The sequence below is a fragment of the Orcinus orca genome, chromosome 19, assembly GCF_937001465.1.
Source record: "Orcinus orca chromosome 19, mOrcOrc1.1, whole genome shotgun sequence".
In the NCBI taxonomy this organism is placed as follows: Eukaryota; Metazoa; Chordata; class Mammalia; order Artiodactyla; family Delphinidae; genus Orcinus; species Orcinus orca.
Window position 1 is genome coordinate 46,014,393 of NC_064577.1, and position 24,409 is coordinate 46,038,801.

Sequence of the window (24,409 nt, forward strand, 5' to 3'; positions counted from 1 at the left end):
GCAGGTTAAGAGTCGGCAAAGCCCAGATCTATGCTTCTACCTCCTCCCACACACTCGAGACCCTGGCAGGTCCCCTCGCAGGAACATCCCTCTGCTCCGCAGCTGCTCTTGGAGATCCGGGCTCTGGGTCCGGCGTGACCTGCGTGGGGCCACGTGTTCAAGCACGAAGCCCTCTCCTGAAGCTCAGGAGTGTCAACATGAGATCAGGGTCAGAGGGTTAGTGTTAGGAGATTAGGGTCAAAGCCGCAGAAATGGACCTGGGAGGAGCAACAACAAGCTCAAGAGGTTGGTGGAGGCCACGCCCAGACCTTGATGCCTCAGCCTTCCCTGGGCTCCGCCCGTTTTCCTAAGACCAGCCTCCTCCAGCCTGAAGCCCTACCCCCGGGACTTCCCGCTCCGCTCGCCCCTTCCTCAGTCCCGCTCCCAGGCTCAACTCCAGGGTGGGATATTAATCGGGTAGAGACCCAGGATTTCGCTCTAGGACCCTGGTCACACCCCTCACACCGGGCTGTCTGCCTTCCTTCTGCACCGGGCCCGCCCAGAGCTGAACCCCGCCCTCCGGCTGCGGTCCAATTCTGGGGTCTTGGACAAAGGATGCCCGGGGGCCGGCGGCGCTATCCCAGGACCCCGCGCCAAATACTCTGATTCCCTGGGGCTCCCTCCAGAGGAGTCCCAGAGCCCCCACTGGCCAATAAGAAAGTGGGTTCGGTCTGGGTAGCCGTCTAATTGGATCCAGTCTTCGGGAGCGGACACCAGGGCCAAGGGGAGGGGAGAGGGGCGGTCCCGGGCTTTGGGGTGGGAACCGGATTCCAGCTGTGGCTCTCTCCCCGGTGCCCCCGCCCGCACTGCCACGGCAGCCGGCCAATGGGAGTGCGGCTCGGGGCCGGCGGCGCGCGGCGATTGGCTGCGAGCCTGGCTGGGGAGAGGCGGGGCCGAGGCTTGAAGTTGGAGTGAGGGATCCAGCTGTGGTGTGCGCCGGGCTTCTCGCCGCCGCTTTCGCTTGCTCGCTCCGCGTCTCGGCCGGAGGAGGCGGCAGTGGTGCCGGCGACAGCTACGGCAGCGGCAGCCACCGCGGCGGCTGCGGCGGCGGCATCTCCGCCTCCACCCCTGCCCGGGACGGCCCCCCACCACCTCCCCGCCCCTCCTGGACCGTGAGCCCGCCGCCGGGTGGAGAAGGGAGCCGCCCACCACCCCCTCCAAACCCACCCCCAAAGAGATTCCTCTTCCCCTCCCCCGCCGCCGCTGGCGCGGAGCCGGACGATGCTGACCCCTTAGATCCTGCTCCAGCTGCGCCGCGGGAAGAGGGGGCGCCCCTCCCCGGCCCCCCTCACCCTCCACCCCCCTTTCGCTCTCCCCCTTTTGGGGCCGCTTCGCCGAAGGTAGTGCCGAATCTGGCGACCGGAGCCTGGGCGCGAAGCGAAGAAGCCGGAACAAAGTGAGGGGGAGCCGGCCCGGGGGGGCCCAGAAGCCCTGGGGAAGCGGGACTCGCGCCGGGCGGGGCTTCCCTGCGACCCGGCGCCCCGCGGGCAGCATGCCCCTGCGGGCAGGGGGAGCTGGGCTGAACTGGCCCCCCCGGGGGCTCAGCCTGCGCCCTAGAGCTCCCCAGATGCGCCCCCGCCGGGGCCCCCCGGTTGCGTGAGGACACCTTCTCTGAGGGGCGCCCCTTGCCCCTCTCGAAACCACCCGGGGCCCCAGCTGGCCAGAGGATGGACGAGGAGGAGGATGGAGCGGGCGCCGAGGAGTCAGGACAGCCCCGGGGCTTCATGCAGCTCAACGACCTGTCGGGGGCCGTGGGCCGGCCAGGGCCGGGGTCGGCGGAAAAGGACCCGGGCAGCGTGGACTCCGAGGCGGAGGGGCTGCCGTACCCTGCACTGGCCCCGGTGGTTTTCTTCTACTTGAGCCAGGACAGCCGCCCGCGGAGCTGGTGTCTCCGCACGGTCTGTAACCCATATCCTCCGGGGCACGACTGCCGGGCTGGGGGGCCGCAGGGGGGCGGGCCGCGCCGCCTGAGGGGACCAAAAGCCAGGTGAGTCGGAGAAGTGAGCCCGGAAGGTGGGCAGATGAGAGGGGGGCTGCAAAGGATGGTGGGGGGCTTCGGAGTAGGAGCGGAGACAGGAGCAGGTTTGGCTGATACCCCAGGCGAGCCCCACCTCGGTACCCACACCTCAGTCCTCCTTGGGGTGTTGGGATCCAGGCCAGGAAAAGAGAGGAGACGCGCCCCACTGGTGTGCAGCTGGATGCTCTCCAGATGTGGGCAGGGGAGGGTCGTCATCCTCCAGATGTGGGGAGCTTCGGGAGCCTGGGAGCTCTATTCCGCCCGCCGCCGGTTAGCGAGCTGGGTTTGGTTTCCGAGTTTGGGGGGTGGGGTGGGGAGGAAGCTGCGGGGACGGGGGAGGGGGGGGACCGCAATCTCCTGGGTTTCCCTCCTGCCCCAGCTCCAAAGTTTGCGGTGGATTCTAGGGTCTGATTCCCCCACCCCACCCCACCGGCACCCACCCCGACCTGGTCCTTGAGGCTGACGTTTTTACTGCCCCTGAGGGAGATGTTGGGGGGCGGGGACCAGGTCCTAACCCCCCCACCCCCACCCCGCGGCTTGGAGGCACAATGAGGAGATTCCGGCGGCGGCTGATGTCAGGGGTGCAGAATGAGAAAAAGATGTGATGGAGGAAAGCCGTCTGCCCCCAGAGCCGGGGTAGAGACCCTTTCAGTAGGTTCCCAATGCTTAGAGTGCCTCCGTTTCCCCCAGTTCTTTATTCAATGCGGGGTGCTTAAGGTTGGGTTGGGGAGTTTTGTACCACATTTTTTCTTGTGGAGGGAAAGGTTGGCAGGAGCTTTGGCAAGCGGGGGATGGGATTAAGCCGGTCCAAGCTACCCATCCCCTTTCTATGGCAGTGCTCCCGCCTGATTACAGAGCAGGTATGGGAGACCGCAGCCTTCCAAGAAAGTATTGGGGGGACAGTGAGACTCTGAGCCGGTTCACTGGGGAAGACTCGGGTCCAGCACCCCATGTGTACTCCTTGGATAGGTTTGTGGAATGCAAGCCCCACATCCCAGGGAGATAGATTTAGCACTGCCCTCTATCCTCTGCTCCGTCATGAATTGCATGGGAGACCCCAGCCCCCTCATCCCCACGGCCTCTCCCCCTTAGCCCCTAGCACAAAGCACTGCTTGACTAATGCCTAGCTCCAGGCTGCGTTAGGTCCCGCCACTGCCAGAAGGAAGGGGGCTACGCTGCCATCCCTGGTCTTGACAGCTTCTCCTGGCACTTTCCTCCCAGCTCAGAGCCTCTTTTGGACTCAGGGTGGGAGATGTCGGGTCTCCCTTGTAACCCCTAAGAGCCCAACTGGGACTCTGCTTTGGGGAAGGTGGGGGGAGCTTGGCACCGCCCTCACTCTCTGCAGCTCTGCTGCCTCTAGTGCGCAAAGCAGGGATGTGAGCTTGGGTCCCCCCCAACCCCCATCCTCTACACCCTGTGGGTCTTTAGGAAGCTCCCCTCGTCGCACGCTGTCTCCACCCCCCGCCCTTCCTTTCTCTCTGAGCTGCAGAGATAGAGGGCTGCCTCCAAGATGTGTGGACCGGCTGAGCTGGAACATCTTGCCCACCCCCATCCCCCCACACCCCACACCCCCCCACCCCCTCGGTAACCCCAGGCCACTTTCTCAGGGGTAGAGATGGGGAACAAATGTCTCTGAAAAGAACAGGCTCAGGGCATCCCTCCTCTGCAGCTAATCACCCACCCTCTCCATGAATGTTAAAAAGCACCAGACCTGTCCCCTCCTTCTCAGGAGCCCCCCAGGGGTGTGTGTGTGTGGTGGTGGGGGACTGTGTGTAGAGAAATCTCCTCTCTCTTTTCCCTCCAAAACAACACAGACCTCTTGGCTAGCATCTCCCCACCTGCTCTATCTTCAGGTGCTAGTGGATGGTTTGGGGTCAGATTCCTTCCTTGAGGTGTTCTGGCGGGGGGGCAATTGGAGAGGGCTGGAATGACAGAAGAGAGGTGGAGGCCCAGTGCTCATCTTGGGAGTGGGGGAGCAGGCTTACCTCTAGGGTGGTGGGAGTCTGGGGTAAGGGGCCTTAGCATCACTGGGTCTGGACAGCCCGCTGAGCCTGGATTGGCTGAGGATGGGTGGAGAACAATTTCTTGGCAACGGGGCTGCCTCAGATGCGCCCTCACCACTCTCATCACACCCATGTATCAAGGGGAACCTATGTTTTTCACTGCCGGAGGGCTTCTGGACTGACTCTTGGACCTCAGTCTTTCCCTCTCTCTTTTTGGTATCTGCGAGGCTCCCCCTGGCTGCACCTCTGGGCCTGAGGGACGTGAGGACACCTCCCCTCAACTAACTGAAGCTAGTTAGGCTCTTCTTGGCGTGCTTCTCGGCCCCTTCCTCTCTTAGCCTCTTTAAGAAACCAGGTTTCCTAGAGAGGAGATCTAGACCCAGGTGGGAAGTGGTGTGTGAGTGAGTGTGTGTGTGTGTGTGTGTGTGTGTGTTGGGGAGGGAGGGATGGCAGCAAAAGGAAGGAGGGGCTCGGAAGTGGTACTGGGGAGACTGGGGGTTCATGGTCAGAGTCAGAAAGGCCCCTCCTCCCAGGCTATAGGGGAGGGAGTGTGTTGGACTTTGCAGTATGTGTTTCTTCAAGTGTGAGGGAGTGCGTTTCCCCTCCCGGGAAGGAGATCCTGAGCGTTCCCTCCCGGGCTGTTGTGTCACATCTGGAAGTTTGTGTAGGAGTTTCTCCAAGCTCCGAGCCCAGCACAGCTTTTTCTCATTTGGAAATCACAGGCTGGCATTTGGGATGCCGAGAGGGGGAGTGGGAAGGGGGCCAGAGGGGGAGAAGGGAGCCTGCCAGGAGTGGGGGGAGGAGAAGGGGGAGGCCTGAACAGCAGGAGCCCTAATGGCTTCCAGAAGTGAGTGTGAGTGTGTGATCGCTGTGTGTTTCTGAGAGTGTGTGCGTCTGGAGGGGAGGGGGCACCCGGACTCTGGAGCGTTCCTCGCCACTGTCCCAGTGTCCCAAGTTCCCCTGTCTCTCTTACCTAGGGAGAGATCTCCATTTTGGTCCTCAGAGGAAATGGAAGGGGGGTGTTCTTCCTGTCTCCTCACCAATTCCCTCCTCTCATTTTCAAACCCAAGGCTCTCCAGAGGGAGTTCTGGGGAGAAGGGCCGCGGCTGGAGAGCTGAACTGGGCTGAGGGAGCCAGAACACCTCCTGGCCCTCTTTCTGTCCAGGCCCACCTTCCTTCTCGGCCACATACACACTCTGCTCCACCGAACTGTCAGGGGACTCCCCGTCCTGGAGAGTGCCAGTTGGAGCCATTCCTGGGATTACCCCCACCGCACAGCCCCCCTTCACCCCTTGCCTCTGCTCCCGCCCCAGCTCTCACCCTGCCCTGCCTGCCTCAGCCAGGATGGCGACAGACACAACTGCTCACACACGCAGACACACACACACACACACACACACACACACACACACACACACACACACACACACACACACACACACACACACACACACACACAGAGTCACAGACGTTTGAATCAGCTTTCTGGCCTATTTCCCCTCCCAAAGATTCCAGCTCTCCAGTGTCTCTGTGTCTCTCGTCTCTGTCTCTGGGTGGGGCTGGCTGCCTTTCTTCGGGCTGCAGTTTTCAGTTCAGCTGGAAGCCTCCCTCCCCACACACCCACACTCTGGAGCGGTCTGCAGCGGGCAGACCACCGGGAAACAGGATTGTGGGAGTTGGGGGGGGGGGGCGGGTGCTCAGCTGGGGGAATCCCCTTTTCAGCCTCCCTAGCAGGAGCCCCCTCCTGAGCCCCTAGATCTCACCCCACTCTGGGGAATGCTGAATCCCATAAACACCAGCCTCTCCGGGGGTGAATGAGGCAAGCACCCCACCTTCCCAACGAGTAGTAGGAGGCCAGGACTCCTGGGTCCAGGCCCTTTACCTCTTCAGCGCTCTTAGGTCTCGGATTAGCAGGCTCCTAGCAGAGAATGGGACAGCTGGGGGGCCTGCTTCCCTTCTCAGTCGCGCTCTGCCCTGAGCCCCCGTGCCCCTGGAGGCGGTCCAGCCCTCCTCCCTCCTCATTCTACCTTCCTCTCCCTTATAGCTGCCCAACTAGGCAAGGGCTCTAGATACAGCCCCACGGAGAGGACTAAGTACTCAGATAACATGCTCTAGTTCTCTCTCCTGGAGGGAGAGGAGGAGGAGGGATGGAAGTGGGGTTCCTCACCCTGCCATTTCCTTTTTTCTCTGCTTTTGATGGTGGGTTGTGGGGAGACGAAAGATCCTCCCTTCTCCTACCCACCTCCCCCTTTGGGATCCACTCCAGCCCGGACAGTCACCATAGCAACAGTAGACATGTGACTGCACAGGTCTCTCATAGTCACTATGGCAACCAATGTCCCCCATTCCCTTGGTTGCCATGGGGATTTGTCACATGGTTCCCCCCCAACCTGATAACCTGTGAGTCTCCCCGCTTACCCTTCCCTGTGTGAGGACAAGACAGCAGCCTGGGTAAGGGGAGTCCATATGTGAGGGGGGGGGGTCCCTTTAATTACCATGGCAACAAATCCACACCACCTGGTGACACATCTTCCTGTTGTTATGGCAACAGAGGAACATGGCACAGTGACATACGGCCATATTCCCAAGGAAATGAGCCCTGCCCTGAGAAGGGTGAAAGACCCCCCCCCATTAATTATTCCTTAATTCAGATTGTCCCAAATTTTCCTGTGCCTTGGTGTTTTCCCTGTCCATTTATGTTTACCTATAGGGGAAGGGGAGAGGTGAGAGTGGCAGGATGTACCCGGGAGTAAGGTGGATCGCCAAGAGGGCTCTTGAGAAGGGGCTTCTGTGGTCAAGAGCTGGAGGTGGGGTTGTTTGGAGGCAGACTCTGGCTCTAAGAAGCCTCAGTGTGAGCATGTGTAAGGTGGGGACAGACAGAGGGACAGCCCCTTTATGGTGTCACTTCTCCCCCCACCCCCACTCATCATCAGTTCATCACTGTTGAAGCAAACAAGGTAGGAAAACATGAATGGGGAGATGCATCTGCCTTCTAGGCAGGGAGGCTGATTGACTGATTGACTCTTCATTCATTCACTCTTCCCGTGTATTGATCATCTGCTACACGCCAGGCACCACTCGAGGCTCTGTAGGGGCTTGGGGGTAACAGAGTGCCCGTGCCTCAGCGAGGGAGATGAGACAAGGGCACAGATGACACTGCCATTAGAGGGGCCCACACAGTGTCCCGGGAGCCCCTCTTCCCAGGAGAACTACCCACCTGCCCCTGTGTAGAGACATCTGCTCATATGGGTCCCTTCCAGAACCCTCTTCCCTATAGAGGAGAGGAGGGGCCTAGGTTGGGGAAAGCAGGCCAGTTCTTGAAGGTAATCGTGTCCTTCTCTTTTCAGACGATGGTCCCAAAGGAGCTCCCTCCCTGTCCCCTTTTTTCCAGGCTGACCCCTGGCTGACCCTTATTCTGGGGATAGGTCCACTGGGCTCCGGCTCCACGGAGGAAAACAGCTCCATGGAAACAGAGCTCTTTTAATTTCCCCCTTCCATCAACTTACCCCAAAAGCCTAGAATTTTTTTTTTTTTAACTCTTATTCCTGTGAGGATGTAAGATTAGGGAAATTGTAGTGCCTTGGGAATGTAGGGTACCTGCTGGTGGGAAGGGATGTGAGTCTGCGGGAAAAGGGCCTGGGTGACAGGAGGGGGTAGAAGGGCCTTGAGGTGATTGGGTGTGGGCTCCCGGAGAGGGGGTGTGGTCTGAGGTTCAGGACAGAGATGGGGTATGGATGGGATCAGCTTCAAGGTAAGTCCTTGGGTCCCTGGCCAAAGCCTTCTCACTCTAGAAGTGGAGTTATGACAGGAAGATTCCATCTGCTCTGGGCGATCTCTGTCTCACTGAGTCTGGCTTGGTGGGTCGTGCTGTGGGCTGCCATGACACCCTCCCTACCTCCATCCTCAAGGCCTTCTCCTTCCCCTGGCCCCCCACTCTCTGCTTGTTTCTAACCTCTTTACTCTTCCCCAACCCTCTCATGTTTTCCTTGAGAAAACAGGATGCTTGGTCACTTATCTGTGAGTCTGGTGCCCAGAACTTTCTAAGGTCCAGAGGCCATTTTCTACATTCTCCTGTAGATGGGCTGGAAGTGAGCCCCTTAATGAAATCCACTCTGTGGAAAGACTCAGGGTTTAGAAAGACCCCTCTCTCCCCCTTGTTGCAAAACAGAGTCTTTGTTGGTCGAGTGTGGGGCTTCGCTGGAAGCCATAAGAAGGTGTGATGGTGGCATGGTCTGTATACAGGGTACCGTCTGCTCTTCACAGGCTGGGGGCTTATGTCCAGCACAGGGCCTGGTGTGTAGTGGGTCCTCATTATTTAACTGTGTGAATGTGTCTGGAGGCCGTGTGAGGGCTTTGAGAGGCGAGGGGCTGGCTGGGGAAGAGGCAGCCTGAGGCTCCAGTTCTGTGGTGCTTGTCTGTCTGGGGCCAGTGCGGTCGTGACAACCCCTTCCCTGCAGCCTGAGCAGCTATGGAAGCTGCTATCCCCGATCAGAAGCTTGGAAAACTCAGTCTCCTCTGGGTCTCTCCCGTGACCTTCAGCACACGACTTCTGGGCCTCAGTTTCCTTGGGTTCTGGGGAAGAAGGTGATCTAGCCCGGATGTTTCTCGGGGCTGTTGTGAGCATCCGATGTGACATGCTGTGAAAGTGCTTGGTAAACTGTAAGGCAAGCATAATCCGACTTTAGGTTTGTGTCACACATTCACATACATTATCTCATTTGCTTCTCACATTTTTCCCTGTGAGGTAGGGAGAATAAGATTCAGATTCAGCAGCAAACTCTCGGTGCCTGGCATTTCCACAGGCACGATCGATTTCATCCCCCAAATGCCTTGTGCAAATAGTCAGGGTATTTGTGGCTTTTCCTACTTTACAGAAGAGGAAGCTGGGAACAGAGGTGAGATGACCCGAGCTGGGACTAGCCGGCTACACCTGGCTACATCTCAGATGGGGTGGGCAGGTCAAGCAGTGGGAGGTGCTGGGGCAGGGCGTGGGCGCCCGGGCTCAACTCCACCCTGGCCAGATGTTTCCTTGACCACCTGGTACCTGGTTTGAGCGCATCAGCATGTTGGTCATCCTTCTCAACTGTGTGACCCTGGGCATGTTCCGGCCGTGTGAAGACATCGCCTGTGACTCCCAGCGCTGCCGGATTCTGCAGGTGAGCATGTGTGTGGGGGCAGGAGGGGGCAGCTTCTGATTTTTATAACCTTGACACCTTCTCTGCGAGAGGCCCTGAGCCCAGAGGAGGGGGTGGGGGTGGGGTAGGGGGCTGTTCCCCCACCCTTTTCTCAGTTTCAGCAGCCTCTTGTCCCCACATCAGGCCTTTGACGACTTCATCTTTGCCTTCTTCGCTGTGGAGATGGTGGTGAAGATGGTGGCCCTGGGCATCTTTGGGAAAAAGTGTTACCTGGGAGACACTTGGAACCGGCTTGACTTTTTCATCGTCATTGCAGGGTGAGGGCCTGGGCTTGGGGCAGGAGAGCAACGGATCAGATTGGTCCCTTCCCCAGGACCAGTTCTAGGCCTGGCCCCCTCCCCCAGCCCATCTACAGTGCGACTTTCTCCCTGGCTGTCCACCAAGGGTCTGGGGCTGTCCTGTAGTGCTTGAGCCAGTACTCTCTGAATTCCAAGGCCCCTGCATCCACACCCTCCTCTGTTCATTCTCTGATAAGGAGTCTGTCTTTGGCATAGGGGTGGCCTTGCCCCCAGGGAGAGAGCTGGCTTTTCAGGGTCCCTTGGTGGAAGGGGAGGATTCCTGCCCCACCACAGCAGGATTCCTCATTGACCTCTTTTGACCCCCACGGCGGCCTCAGACTCAAAGGGCCTCCCTTTGGGCCCCTCCCTGCAGGATGCTGGAGTATTCGCTGGACCTGCAGAACGTCAGCTTCTCAGCTGTCAGGACAGTCCGTGTGCTGCGACCGCTCAGGGCCATTAACCGGGTGCCCAGTGAGTGACCCCTCAGCCCTCGGCCCCTGGGCGGAGAACCCCAAGAGGAGATATGGGAATCTCAGACCCCACCCCTACCTCCTGGCCACTCACAGGCCTCATGCAGGCCTGGAACACTGAGGCAGGCCCCCTGAGACAAGGGCTCAGTGGGGAGCTGGGTCGCTGGAGCCTAAGGGAACCCCCACCCGGGCTGCGGCCCTTCCCCCTCATTTCAGCCTGATTTTAGGTCAGAGTCTCAGGAATGTCTCAGATGACCCCTTCCCTTCAGCTAGATCACCCTCCCTCCTGTGGAATGGGGGCGGTGGGAGCAGGGTGGAGAGGCTGGCAGGCCAGGAGGAGTGGGTGCAAAGTGGGAGGGCCTTTTCTAGCCAGAACCGCCTCTCACGCGGTCTGGTTCTCATTGGTGAGACAGCACCGGCCACACAGAGCATGACTTCTCTCAAGACAAGGCCGCTGCACACCTCATCCTCCCGCTGTGTCCCCTTCCTCTTCCCACACCCTTCCAAGCCTCTGCAGCAACTGACTGCTGGGACAATTATCTAAATTAAACCGCATTAGTTTCTGAGCCAGCCAGGCTTTGGCAGCTCCAGCTCCCCTTGCATCCCGCCCCCCACCCTTTCTCAGGCCCCCTTTGCAACTCCCCAACCTACACAAGCTGCAGATGGTCTCTGCTGCCGTCCCAGGAGTGGGGTGGGTGGGGGCACGTTTCTGGGGCTCAGTGTCTGATGCAGCAGTAGCCCCCTTTGCTGCGTGTGCATGTGTGCCTGTGTGTGTGCCTGTGTGTGTGCCTGTGGGGTGTGTGTGTGTGTGTCTGGGTGGGCAGAGCTGCTCAATGTGTCCTCCAGGCGTTGGTGTCTGTTGGTGTTAACAGGAACCCCAGATGAGGGGCATGTCTTCCCTCCTCTCGCGCCCCAGGTGATCGCTGGCAGATTTATAGACCTCTAACTACTCGGTGTAATTCCCTTAATGCAAACCCTGAGGAATTGATCTCAGCTGGAGCACAGAGGAGCTGAAGGGGGCTGGGAGAGGGGAGAGGGGAGAGGGACTGAGTGGCAGGGGCGGGGCAGGGCCACTTCGGTCACCAGGAGCAGTAGTTAGCAGCTGCTTAGAAGCTTTTTCCCTGGAGGGGTCAGGGGGCCACGAGTGTCACTTTGGGGGTCGAAACTAGCCACCAGAGGTCTGTGTGCTTGACAAGGGTTTGGTGGCCTGGGGGCTAGTTTAGATGTTCTAGATCTGGAGTGGGGAGGGAGGGCAGTATCCCTAACAGCATCTTAGGGGCATGTTTGTGGTGGCTTTCCCCGTGGAAGGGGCTGTTAACTGACGGCCACCTGTGTGTCCTCAGGTCCTGATGTGAGGGTCTGGACCAAGCACATACTAGACTCAGGGAGGGGCTCAGCACCATGGTGAAGTGCAGGGCATCTTGGCCCCTGCGGAGGGCTTGGCTCTCAAAGGGAAATTCCTGCCTGCTAACGCCCTTGCTGGAGTTCTCTGCCTTGGTTTCCCCAATGACTTTGGCGTCTATAACTTAGAAAGTTCAGGTGATTAGGATGTAGGGTGGGAGTGTGTGTGTGTGTGTGTGTGTGTGTGTGTGTGTGTGTGTGTGTGTGTGTGTGTATTGGGGAGTGGGATGCGGAAGCAGAGAGCCTGTCTAAGTCCTGGCACCTACACTTAGCAGCTCTGTGGTACTGGACAAGTCATGTTAGTTCTCTGAGCCTCAACGCTCATCTGCAAATTGGGGTGATATCAGCTCTGTGATGAAGCTGGGAGAGTTAAGTGGGATGCGGTGCCGGAGAATGCTTTGGAAACTGCGGCCACTCTGCTCATCCTTGGTGGTACTGTGCTCTGACTGGTGTGGGCAGGCCAAGAGGGATAGTGGGTAGGGGTTAGGGGCTGCGAGGGCTGCCTGCAGAGTTAGCAGTGTCTGTTGGTCTCCCTCCAGCTTGAGCCGGGCTGTCTCAGCCTCAGAGGCCCCGGTGGGCCCCCTCTGGGAGTGCTGCCAGGTCCCTGGCAGCCAGCCTAGCCCGGCTAGCCTGGCACCCCCAGCGTGGCTTCTGCCCCCACAGGCATGCGCATCCTCGTCACGCTGCTGCTGGACACGCTGCCCATGCTGGGCAACGTCCTGCTGCTGTGCTTCTTCGTCTTCTTCATCTTTGGCATCGTTGGCGTCCAGCTGTGGGCAGGGCTGCTTCGTAACCGATGCTTCCTGCCCGAGAATTTCAGCCTGTGAGTGGCACATGGGCCAGGAGGTGACCTGGGAGTGGCTGTGGGGCTGGGACCTCCCTCAGTTCCTGTTGCTGGTGACATATCTGTTCTCTTATTAGTGACATATCTGGTTATCAATCTTGGCTACACACTGGAGTCACCTGGGGAGTTTAAACAACGGCAAGGCCTTCATTCTCCCCACTGCCCATTTCGATTTCGTGGGTGTGGGGTTCAGCCTGGGCGTGGGGATTTTTAAAAGCTCCTCAGTGAGCCTAAAGTGCAGCTACGTTGGGAACCTCTGCTCTAGGATGGAGACTTCCCACGTCCCGACTCTGGAGTTTCACCCTCAATCTGCATGCTCCTGGCGCACCCCATCTGCACCCATGCATCCCTGCCCCTTCCCAGTGCTCGCCCTGTGTGCCTCAGTTCATCCACCCAGCTCTCCCTGCCTGGGCCCTGTCCCCCGAGAACCCTGCTCTCAGCCTCATCCCTGTTTCCTCCGCAGCCCCCTGAGCGTGGACCTGGAGCGCTACTACCAGACCGAGAACGAGGATGAGAACCCCTTCATCTGCTCCCAGCCTCGCGAGAACGGCATGCGCTCCTGCAGGAGTGTGCCCACGCTGCGCGGGGACGGGGGTGGCGGCCCGCCCTGTGTCCTGGACTACGAGGCCTACAACAGCTCCAGCAACACTACCTGTGTCAACTGGAACCAGTACTACACCAACTGCTCTGCAGGGGAGCACAACCCCTTCAAGGGCGCCATCAACTTCGACAACATCGGCTATGCCTGGATTGCCATCTTCCAGGTGGGGCCGCCTGGGCGCTGGGAGAGTCCCCAGAACACAGTCCCGGCTTGGAGTGCTTGTCCTCGGGGTTGGGATGGGGTCAGGGCCTCCAGAGGAGACCGCAGGAGGCTTTAGGGGGCCCAGAAACAGCCTGCCCTCTGCCACCTCCGCAGGTCATCACGCTGGAGGGCTGGGTCGACATCATGTACTTTGTGATGGATGCCCACTCCTTCTACAACTTCATCTACTTCATCCTCCTTATCATCGTGAGTGATTCCTCAGGCCCCTGTGGGGATGGGGCATCCTGGGGAAATGGGTGGGGGGAGTCCAGAGAGGGGACTTGCTCGGTCTGAAGTTCTAGCTCTCAGGAAAAGTCCCATAGAGACAAAGGCAGAAGGCACCTGTCATGAGGAGTCAGGAGGTAATCCAAGGTCAAGGGCTATCACTTACCACCACTTAAAATCTTGGGCAAGTCATTCCCTATGAGGCCCCCCAGCCCCACCCTGGGCTTCTGTTTCCTCATCATTAAAATGGGTGGTCCTCAACCCAGGGTGATGCCGCCTCTCCCAGGGGGCATTTGGAAATGGCAAAGGGTGGTCCTGTTTTTTACGAGAACTAGGGGAGCCCTACCGGCATTTTGCTGGGGGGGTAGGGTGTAGATAACAGGCACCCTGAAATGACAGTCCTGCAAACGAAGAATTGTTCCACCCCGATTCCCATCATTTGGTGTTGAGAAACACTGTGGGATCTCTTGTTCCAGCTCAGAAGTTCCAAGACTTTATGAGGATAGAAGACAGAGGCAAAAAGTAGCAATATTTAATCACTACCATTCATGATTAATAATTTAATTGCTACCACTTAGAACTAATATTTATTGAGCATTTACTATGTGCCAGTCCCTGCTCTGAGCACTTTTTCATGTGCTGGTGCATTTAATCCTCACCAAGAGCCTGTTGTTGTCTCCGTTTTACAGATGAGGAAGCTGACATTTCCTCATCTGTCTGACCCCGTCAGGTGCTTTGCATGTGCTGTGGGTTAGTCTTGCTGGGTTGAGCGTCGCTGCTGAAGTGCGCTGTCACGTCTGCTGCCTGCTTAATCCTCAGAGCCCCCTGTGGGGTGGCAGGTGCAGGGACTGTGGCCGCATCTCCTAAATAAGAACTCTGAGCTTCAGAGGGCTTGGTCACTGGAGCTGAGAATTCAACCCCAGGCTACCGACTCCAAATCCAGCCCTTTTTCCATGTCACCAAGAGGCCAATGACAGAGGCAGACAGAGGGACAGATATTGAGAGAAAGAGACTAAGATCTACTCAGGGCTTAGGCAGGCCCCAGAGAGTCAGAATAAAGACCTCTCAGTGAGTGGGAGGTGTCCCTGAGAAAGAACGACGCCCCACCCCCAACCATCCCTGGTATGGAAGCGTAGGGGCCTGTTCCCTTCCCCCCACCGTCACCTGGGTGGCAAGGCCAGCACCTCTGGGAAGTGGTTTCATGACCTTTTCACGGGATCTTTTCACCACTCAGCTCTCCCTGGGCTTGGGGAGTGGGAAGGAAGCAGACAGAGAGGTAAGGGGCCTTGTTTCCACCCTCCCACACACCCCATGAAAAATCTTTCCAAACAGCTCTCTGGAATCACACTAGTGAAGCTAATTATCATAATTACTAGGACACAAGCTAGGGAAAAAAATCTGCTTTGTCACCATAAATATTCATTACCTTCATTCTGGTTTGTTAGCCAAGCAATTGCCACCCCAGAAGCCCGGGGGAAACTGAGGCATGGAGGTGGAGATGGGGGAGTGTGGCCAAGTCAGAGTGGCAAGCTGGCTAGTCTGCAGGGTTCAGGGTTCAGCCCATTACCCAGCTGGGGGAGGGGAAAGGCCAAGGCCAGTGGTCACGAGGATACCGAGGTCCCATGGTTAAGGGTCGCACTCAAGCTTACGCAGCTAGACTTGGGACTAGAAGCAGGAGTTTTGTGAACGATGTTTTTGCCAAGATCTCAAAAGCTCAACCCGATGTGAAAACCCCACGTCCCCAAGATAGCATTCATTTCCACAGCCTTACCTAACTCCTAATGGGAATTGGGGAGGGGGTGCTCAGAATCTCGGAGGATGGGCATGTTGAGGGGCAGGGAGTTTGGGAGATATCCTTGCCAGATAACCTCATGATCAATGGCAATGCCTTGGAATTCCATAGAGGTTGGTTCAAGTCTAAGCTTTGCTGTGCATGGGCTGAGTGATCGTGGGCAAATTCCTCCACCTCTCTGAGCCCCAGTTTCCTCACTTGTCAGATGGAGACAGTAAAGGTGTCCCCTCTTGAGATTGTTATGAGAATAAAACAGGATGACGCTTGGACAATCATTGAGCCCAGCGCCTGGCCCATAGGGAGCAGTCTGTACTCGGTGGCTGGCACTGTGACTCCCTGTCCTTCAGGCTGTCTCCTGTTGCTGTCCCCACCCCAATAGGTGGGCTCCTTCTTCATGATCAACCTGTGCCTGGTGGTGATTGCCACGCAGTTCTCAGAGACCAAGCAACGGGAAAGCCAGCTGATGCGGGAGCAGCGCGTGCGGTTCCTGTCCAACGCTAGCACCCTGGCCAGCTTCTCCGAGCCGGGCAGCTGCTATGAGGAGCTGCTCAAGTACCTCGTGTACATCCTCCGGAAAGCAGCCCGAAGGCTGGCCCAGGTCTCCCGGGCGGTGGGCGTGCGGGCCGGGCTGCTGAGCAGCCCAGCTCCCCGCGGGAGCCAGGAGCACCAGCCCAGCGGCAGCTGCCCTCGCTCCCACCGCCGTCCGTCTGTCCACCACCTGGTGCACCATCACCACCACCATCACCACCACTACCACCTGGGCAACGGGACGCTACGGGTCCCCCGGGCCAGCCCACAGATCCAGGACAAGGATGCTAATGGATCTCGCCGGCTCATGCTGCCACCACCCTCAACACTCGCCCTCTCCGGGGGCCCTCCGGGGGGTGCAGAGTCTGTGCACAGCTTCTACCATGCTGACTGCCACTTGGAGCCAGTCCGCTGCCAGGCACCCCCTCCCAGGTCGCCGTCTGAAGCATCGGGCAGGACTGTGGGCAGTGGGAAGGTGTACCCCACCATGCACAACAGCCCTCCACCAGAGATGCTGAAAGAGAAGGCGCTAATGGAGGTGGCCCCCACCTCTGGACCCCCCACCCTCACCAGCCTCAACATCCCACCCAGGCCCTACAGCTCTATGCACAAGCTGCTGGAGACGCAGAGTACAGGTGAGAACTCTGGGTGGAGGCATGTTGGTGGCCCTCACCCGGGGACCGGGTGATATCCCATCCCAGCCAGGACCGGGGCGTCTGGAGTCAGAAGGACAGGGCTTGGATTCCCATTCTGCCACTCTGGCGTTGGGACCTTCAGCTAGTCACATCGCTTCTTTGAGCCCTAATTTTCTCATCTGTTAAAACGGGAATCATAATTCCTACACTGTAGTAATAACAACAGCTGTCGTGTAATGAGCACGTGCTACGTGCTCTGCTCTGTGCTGTTTGCAGTTGTGATGGATTGCTGTGTGCCTGTCACATGCTCCTCAGGCAAAACCCCACTGGAGCCTCTCAGCAGCTTAAGGGATAAACTTCCTTATCATCCCCATTTTACTGATGAGACAAAGGAGGCTCGGAGAGGTTGTGTGACTTGCCCGAGGCCGTGCCACTGGTGAGGGGTGGAGTTGGGGCCCTCTGACTCTGAGGCTCTATAGTCCTCGTTGCAGGTTCAGAGGGGAAATGGTGTGTGACTGTGGTGAGCACCGCGTCCGCTCTTGTGAACATGAGTGTCACTCCGTCCCCATAGGGAGACCTGGGGCTTGGTGCAGCAGGTCCTCAGGGGCTGCTAGGCTGATGGGTGGAACACCCAGTGTCGAGGGGAAGGGAGCTGCTTGCCCCTGGGGGCATCCCCCAGTCAGGCAGGGTGGCACACCCTCCTCCACAGACAGACTCGCTGTAGCCGAAGCCCAGGCCCTGTGTTTCAGGAAGGATGTGGCACGTGGGAGAAGTGGGATATTTGTGGGCTGTTCTGTGGGAATGTGGGCTGGGACAGGAAGGTGCCGCCACAGAACGCAGTGGGAAGGGTTCTCGTGCCAGCTCCTCTACTACCCTGCCAAGGGGTGCCAGCCAGCCGCACACACGCATGGTTCTATTTCCTTCTGTGTAAAAGGCAGGGCTGGGACCATCACAGCTGTCAGTGGTGTTTACTGATGTCCTCCTGCATGCAGGCGGAAGGGCTGGGCCCCGAGCCAGGCGTCTTCAAATCCATGCTTTCTCTGGGTAGTCGCTGAGGTTTCTTTCGGCTCTCACAGTCTACGGTCAAAGCTGTATTTAAATCGACATTGGCGTCTTGGGATAGGTCACTGTGCACATGCGCAGTCTGGGGTGTGTGTGTGTGTGTGTGTGTGTGTGTGTGTGTTTGCGCATGAAGGTGTCTGGTGTGTGTATGTGCCCGTCTGCATGCACATGTCTGGTGTTCATATGTGCATGTGTCCACACGTGTCTGATGTGTATAGGTGCGTGTCCGTGCACACGGGGTGGTGCTCTTGTCTGGTGTGTGTGCACGCCCATGTGTGCACATGCCTGGCACGCGTGCACCGTGTGGTATGTATGGGTCTGTGCACACTTGTGTTTGGCTGTGTGTGTGTGACTCATAAATTGTATGCATGTGTACACAGTACATGCATGTATGCGAGTGTGTGTCTAGTGCACATGTGCGTGTGTCTGGTGTGAGAACATACATGAATACACATGTATGGGTGTGTGTCTTAAGGAACCCTTGGAAAATGCTACTTAAAGCAGTGTTAATGCAGGGCTGGCTTCCCTGGGAAGGAAAGATGGTCTAGGCTCCTCCCTGAAGGCTCCTAGGTCAACGGCACGAACCCTAGGACAACCAGCAGTGACTGTCAGTGGGATGCTATTGGCATTTGGGGGCATTCTCTTACTCAGGATTGCCCACATTGCAAGTCATTCAGCACCCCTGCCCACCAAGTGCCTAGCACCCCCATCATTGAAAGAATCCCAAACTCCCCCACTCATTTTATATACACTCTGAGGGAAGGGTGACCCCAAGTTGGAAACCCTGGAGTCTCTAACCTCTACTCTCCTGTCCCAGGCGCCTGCCAAAGCTCTTGCAAGATCTCCAGCCCTTGCTTGAAGGCAGACAGTGGAGCCTGTGGCCCAGACAGCTGTCCCTACTGTGTCCGGACTGGGGCAGGGGAGGTGGAGCTCGCCGGCCACGAGATGCCTGATTCAGACAGCGAGGCAGTTTATGAGTTCACACAGGACGCCCAGCACGGTGACCGCCAGAATCCCCACAGCTGGCGTCGACGGAGCCTGGGGCTGGACGTGGAGCCCAACTCTGTGCTGGCCTTCTGGAGGCTGGTCTGTGACACCTTTCGGAAGATTGTGGACAGCAAGTACTTTGGTCGGGGAATCATGATTGCTATCCTGGTCAACACACTCAGCATGGGCATCGAATACCACGAGCAGGTAGGGACACGGGTAAGGGCACGGTCCCTGGGCTGGGGACCCTCTGCCTTCCTCCCCTCCCACCCCGTGTTCGGTCTCCTCTCCATGCTGCTAGCTTGCATGACAGGGAGGAGGACAGGAGGGAGATGCACCCATGCGGGGGTCTCTTTGGAGCGTGAAAGCCAGTGAATGTCATACAGTCTCTGAGTGTGGAGGTTGCCCAGGGCAGGGGCAGGGTCTGAGCTGGGTGTGTTTCATCTGGGAAGGCTTCTGAGAGGAGGTGGGTTTTAAAGAATTTAAATGAGCGATGAGCATCAGATGGGGGCAAGGCCTTTTTGGAGGGACAAGTCACATACAGGGGGTGGGCTGGGCCCCCGGGCATTCACCGGACTCAGTAATTAGGGGTGTGATTGACTGGAGGCAGCAGGGGGCTGTGCAGGTGGAGGTGAGGAGTGGAGGGCTGGAGCCTGCCCCTGGGCGGGGTAGGGAGGGAGGCCATCTGCTCTTGGCCTCTGTTCTGGGAGCCGTGCTGTGAACGGGGAGGGCGGCTCTAGGTGGAAGAGAGCTCCCAGCATGGTGAGGGGACTTGAAACCATTGCGCTTGAGGAATCGTTCTAAGAACCTGGATGTTTAGTCAGGAGAAGAGGAGGCTCAGCAGGGACAGGCGAGCTGTCTTCAAATATTTGAAGGGCTGTCATGTGGAAGAGGAAGCAGGCTTGTTTTGCGGAGCTGACGGCTGCAGGCAATGGGATCTGCGCTGAGGGGGAGGAGGCTGTCTTCTCTCGCAGAGCTGTGCAAGAACAGAAGGGGTGGCCTGGGGAACCCCACTGGCCCCACTCCCACACTGGAGGTGGGAGCAGGTACCATGGGGCCTCACAACCGGCCTTGGCTTCATCCCCCACAGGAATCCTTTCAGAAGGCAGCCCTTCCCCCCATTTTGGCCTTCCAGGTCATCCCCTTGTCAGATTCTTGGGAAACGAGGGAGGCCAGCAGGCAGGTGCTGCGGTTCACAGGCCCTTCTGTGCTCTTCTCCCCTGGGTGTTCTCACTGTCCTGGGGCTCAGGGAGGGTCGGGGCTGCCAGACCTTCCCTGGTGCCGACCGAAGCCAGGTACTGCCCCAACCTAATGGGTACAGGCACGTGGAGCCAGAGGAAGTGGGCTCGTACGCACGCGCACGCACGCACGCACGCACGCACGGGTGTGACAGGGGTGGGGCAACCATGGGGCAGGTCCTGGGCTCCGCTGGGCGTGGTCACGGGGCAGTGCCGGGAGTGGGTCTGGGTCGAGGCTGGGTATCCTAGGTCCAAGCCCGGCTGGAGCAAACGTGCGATGTTCACTTTTCAGGGGGTTCTGAATTCCCTTACCGTCCACCCCACTCAGCTCCTACCCCAATTGCCCTGTCCAGCCGGGTGCACCCCAGCCCCTCCCACATCGCCATCAACCATGTTGATGCCCCTTCCTTTTGCCTCAGTGACCCCCACCCAGCCGGCTATACCCTGTTCCTTTCCTATGGAGGTGAGGTGGAGGCGGGGCAGGACACCGGCTGCAGGGTCAGCAGGTGGGGAGTACGGCACTTTGGTGGGCGTGTTGTGTCTGGGCGCATGGCGCGTGGGTGTGTGCGTCTCACGCCTGCTCAGCCAGCCTCCTGGGGAGAGGTGCTCTGCTCTGTCAGGCTGGTTGTGGCGGCATTTTCTACTGCCGCAATCCAGGTGGCGGCAGCTCCTAAGCTCCCATTACGCCAGCTCCCGAGCCCGAATCCCAGCCTCCTCTCCCTTACCCCAGTTCTGGCAGTGGTCAGATGCCCCTCCCCCCGGGGCACCTCCTCGGCTGCCGGTGGAGGCTTTGAGTGTGCTGGAAAGAAGCTGAGTCACAGAGACCGAGGGCAGATGAAGCTGCAGCAAGAGGGCTTTCAGTTAGACATCAGGAAGGACACCCCCTTGGGGAAGAAGCAATAGCAACCAGTCACGGTGCCTGCAACATCTCCTTATCCAAGCTCCTGAGGAAAGCGGGGGACAGCCTCCCAAGTCCTCAGCAGCAGGGAGTCCCCACTCAGTGGTGGCACAATGTCTGCTCCAGGGAGGAGTTTGTCCCAATACCTGGTTGCCGAGGGCCCCATAGGGGTGAGTGAGAGTCACCAGCAGGCCAGGCAGAGGACTGACTGCGGCCCCGGCAGGCTCAGGGGCTGGGAGCGGTAGAAAATCCCAGAAGCAGCCGTGGCCCTGTGCTTGCAGGCGCTGCGGCATGAATGTCCCGCCATCTGGGTCCCTGAGCCTGAGCAGGCTGAGGGGAGCAGGGAAGGATGCAAGGAGACATGGAGGCCGAAAGACAGAGACACAGCGGAGGATATGGATACACAGAGGGAGACAGAAAGAGAAAGGGAGGGAGAGACAGAGATAGGGAGATGGGGGCACAGAGAGCAAGATGGAGACCCAGGGGGAGAGAGATAAAAAGACAGGAAGGCAGAGACACAGAGACAAGAAGGTCAGAGATATAGAGAGGGAGATGGGACTCACGGGGAGGAGACAGAGACAGGTGGAGGCACAGAGATGTAGGGGTGACACAGACAGATGTAGGGGTGACACAGACAGATACAGAGAGGGAGCCAAAGACAGACCAAGACCCTGATGTAAACAAGGATAGACGGAGCAGGCTCCAATGGAGCCTCAGATGAAGGAGAGGAGGAGCCAGTTGAGCAAGAGAGCTGAGAGACACAGCAAGGAAGAGCGTCGGTAGACGCTCAGAGGCGAGGACCAGAGGCTCATGGCTTCCTGCAGCGCTCTTCATGAGGCAGTTGTATCCATCGACCTTGGTGTTGGACTGTTAGACTGTTGGACACTGGAGAGGGTGTTGCTGGTGCTTCCCTGGGGGAGGAGCCCAGCCCGTTGCTGGTGCCCTTTCCAGACCTGTCCTCTCCCACTGTCACCTATCTTACCCATCATTCGGTTTTCCTGTCTAGAACAGGAAAACCTGCTGCTCTCTACCAACCTCTTGACCAAGGTAGCATCCATTTTGTCATACCCCACGCTGCCCGAGGTGGGCCCCATGCTGTCCACACTCTCCTGCTTTTCCCACCCCTTAACCCACCAGCTGGCGAAGTGGCAGGGCTAGTTTGTGCAGAGAGACTGGTGAGGAGGACAAAGACACAGGACTCTGAGGAGGGAGCAAGAATATAACTTCAGATAGGAAGTGTGATCTGATGGAGGGCGGGCTTGTGTGTGCCCCACCCACTAGGGGGCGGTGCCTGGAACAGGGAGCTTGTGAACTATACATCCATCCATCCATTCCACACACATTTTCTGTGCATCAGAGTTGGGCCTAAGCAGTGGCATGCTGATAAATGTTTAATAACCAACCCTTTAAAAAGAAAAAATTGTCCTGATTTGTGGTGTTTACAGTATTTGCCAATTTCCATGTTGTAAATGCTTCCACTATCGCTGATTTCAAGCTACCAATGTGATGTCACTGCATGTGGAGTTGGGAAGAGAGGTGCACAGCCAGACGCTCCAGTACAACACTGGGCCGGGGCACTCTGTCCTTCCTCTCCAAGACCTCACCGACAAGTAAACGTCACACTAACTTGATGTAATACGTGCTTGGAAAGGATGCACAGAGGAGTAACCCATGACCCAGACTGGGGAAAGGATTCAAGGAGGGCTTCAGTAGGACATGACCTAAGAGCTGAGTTTGAATGGAGATTGGGAAGTAGCTAGTGAAGGGTAGAGGGTAAGGCACAGCATGGGGGAGGGCCAGAGGCACCAGACACAAAAAATGAAGAGATTTATAAGGAGTTCAGAATGAATAGGGCACCGGGTGGGGGCTGGGATGGGCAAGTAACAAGAGATGAGTTTGGAAAAAAACTCAGAGCTAGGTCCTGAGAGGCATAGGAAGGAGTTTGGATTTATTTTATCCTGAAGGTGACAGGTTCCCCAAAAAGGTTTTAAGCAGGTCGATGATATGTGTTTCTGTTCTATGAAAAGGCCTCCGGAAGCCACGTGGGGAGTAGAAGGGAGAGGGAGACAGGAGGCAGGGAGGCCCACCCGAGGGCTACTGCAGTGGTCTGGCCAGTTCATACATCTCTGTCCCTGGAGACAGAGAGAAGAGTGCTGGGGAGAGCTGGCAGGTAGCTGAATCTGGAGACCTCAACACCAGTTGGATATCTGTGGGGACGAGGCGGCGAGGATGACACCCGGGTTTCTGCTTCAGGGGCAAGCACTGGGGCTTGTGCAGAGTTGGGCTGGAGGGCATTGCATACCAGGTGCCCGTGGGACACCCAGCGTGCTGTTGGAGCACAGAAGAGAGGTTGTCTCCTGGAACCTGTCCCTGCCTGAGTATGCGTGGGGGCGAGGCCCCTCCAGAATGGGGTCTTAAGGACACAGGAGCTTCCTAATCACCCCCTTCCTGGTTTGGGGCTGCTGAGGGCAGGGGCCAACCTCATATTCTAGAAGAGGGACAACAGCATGTGGGGAGGTGGGGAGGGCACACAGCCCAGTGGTCTCCTGGCCTGCAGAGGAGAGAGAGGGAGGGTCCCGAATACACAGCCTTTCAGGCCAGGGGAGGACAGGGCAGGTGATGATTCTGCTTGTTTCCCCATCCTGACACTCTAGATACACGTCCAGGGAGCGTTTCTATTTATAAGTGAGTGAAGTCAGCTGTTCAGGGCAAGGGAAGCTGGCGGTGGGGTGGGGTGGGGGAGAGTCCAGATGCGGTAGGTCTTAACTTTGAGGGGATTCATGGGCTCCTTCTGGATTCTGCCGAAAGCTGGGACCCTTTTCCCAGAAGATAGACACAGGCATGGATATACCCCAGTGTGGCCTTCGAGGACAGGGGTTTACGGACACCTGTCCTATTCCTTGGGCCTCCCAGGAGTCCTTGGCCTCCAGGCAGAGGAGCTGGGGCTGAGGGCCAAGCAAGACCTGGGGGGATGATCTTCCACAGTTGCCCTGGTCCCAGACTTTCAAAGGTCCTCCAGAGGTGGAAGGGAGAAGGGTGCTGTTTTGGAGATGGCCAGCAAAAGGGGTGCTCACATTCCTCCAGGTGTCATCTGGCTCTAAGACTCCCCCAATTCAGCAAACGTGGGGAGCACCTCCTGTGCACAGCACGTTAGAATAGAATAATAGAATGGGGGTGGGGGCGGTGCCAGGAGCACCCAAGAAACTTAGGTTCCAGCAGAAAAGTCATTCTGCTTCACCGATGATTATGCCAAATGCCATAAGGGAGACTTCCGGGGACAGAGGACAGATGCTTACACCCAGATGGGGGATTTCGGAGGGCTTCCTGAAGGAGGTGGCTTTTGAGGGTGGTCTTGAAAGATAAGTGGGATTGGCAGCTAAGGCCAGGAGCAGAGGGTTCCAGTGGAGGGGCTGGGGGGGCATTCTGGCAGCCTGGCCCGGGAATGCACAGGGAGGCACAGGATGCTCTGAAGGACCGTCGTGTTGCCTCCCCCACCCCACCCCGAGTTGTCTGAGCAGCAGTGAAGTGAGTCCAGCAGTGCTGTGGAAGCTGGAGCTTCCAGTTAGGTGTGGGCTGGTTTGGGGGAGGGACCCGGAGACTATTTCTATCGCTCAGATCAGAGGCAATGAGGGCCCCCAGTATGGCGGAGGGGGAATAGGACGAGCGGGTGGGGGCACAGCCATTCCATCGCCAAGGTCTGTGGGCCCGGGCACCTGCTGCTAGAGGGATGAAGGGCAGGCATAAATCCTAGGTAACTCCTAGGTTCCAAAACTGAATCCTGGAGAGGGATGGAGCTGGGAGGTCGGGAAAGGAGCAGGTTTGGGAGAGGAGGTGAGAGGGTTTGTTTTGGACTTGCTGCCCTTGAGCTGGCCCTGGGCCATCCTGGGAAGGCTGTCAGACAGGTTGGCTCTCTGGGTGAGGAACCAAGGCTTGGAAGGAGATTGTTTTGCATTGTCCACACCCCAGTGACATCTGGTGAGGTGGGAGATGGAGGA

The 24,409-nt window shown here is 58.1% G+C and overlaps 1 protein-coding gene across 14 annotated transcripts in view; it reads left to right on the forward strand.

Annotated features, from left to right (window-relative positions):
* Window positions 1-989: 989 nt before the first annotated feature.
* CACNA1G (calcium voltage-gated channel subunit alpha1 G) overlaps window positions 990-24,409 on the forward strand; it is a 62,826-nt gene continuing 39,406 nt past the window's right edge. For 9 of the 14 annotated variants that reach the window (XM_004282563.3, XM_049702655.1, XM_004282562.3 and 6 more), the window contains exons 1-9: window positions 990-1,948; window positions 9,104-9,215; window positions 9,378-9,511; window positions 9,906-10,003; window positions 12,067-12,226; window positions 12,711-13,011; window positions 13,164-13,256; window positions 15,446-16,229; window positions 18,109-18,485. In XM_004282563.3, coding sequence (XP_004282611.1) covers window positions 1,707-1,948; window positions 9,104-9,215; window positions 9,378-9,511; window positions 9,906-10,003; window positions 12,067-12,226; window positions 12,711-13,011; window positions 13,164-13,256; window positions 15,446-16,229; window positions 18,109-18,485 — 2,301 coding nt within the window. In that variant the 5' untranslated portion in view covers window positions 990-1,706. Of the gene's footprint in view, window positions 1,949-9,103; window positions 9,216-9,377; window positions 9,512-9,905; window positions 10,004-12,066; window positions 12,227-12,710; window positions 13,012-13,163; window positions 13,257-15,445; window positions 16,230-18,108; window positions 18,486-24,409 lie in introns of those variants that run through there. The other 5 variants (XM_049702649.1, XM_049702652.1, XM_049702653.1 and 2 more) reach the window with 2 other exon arrangements.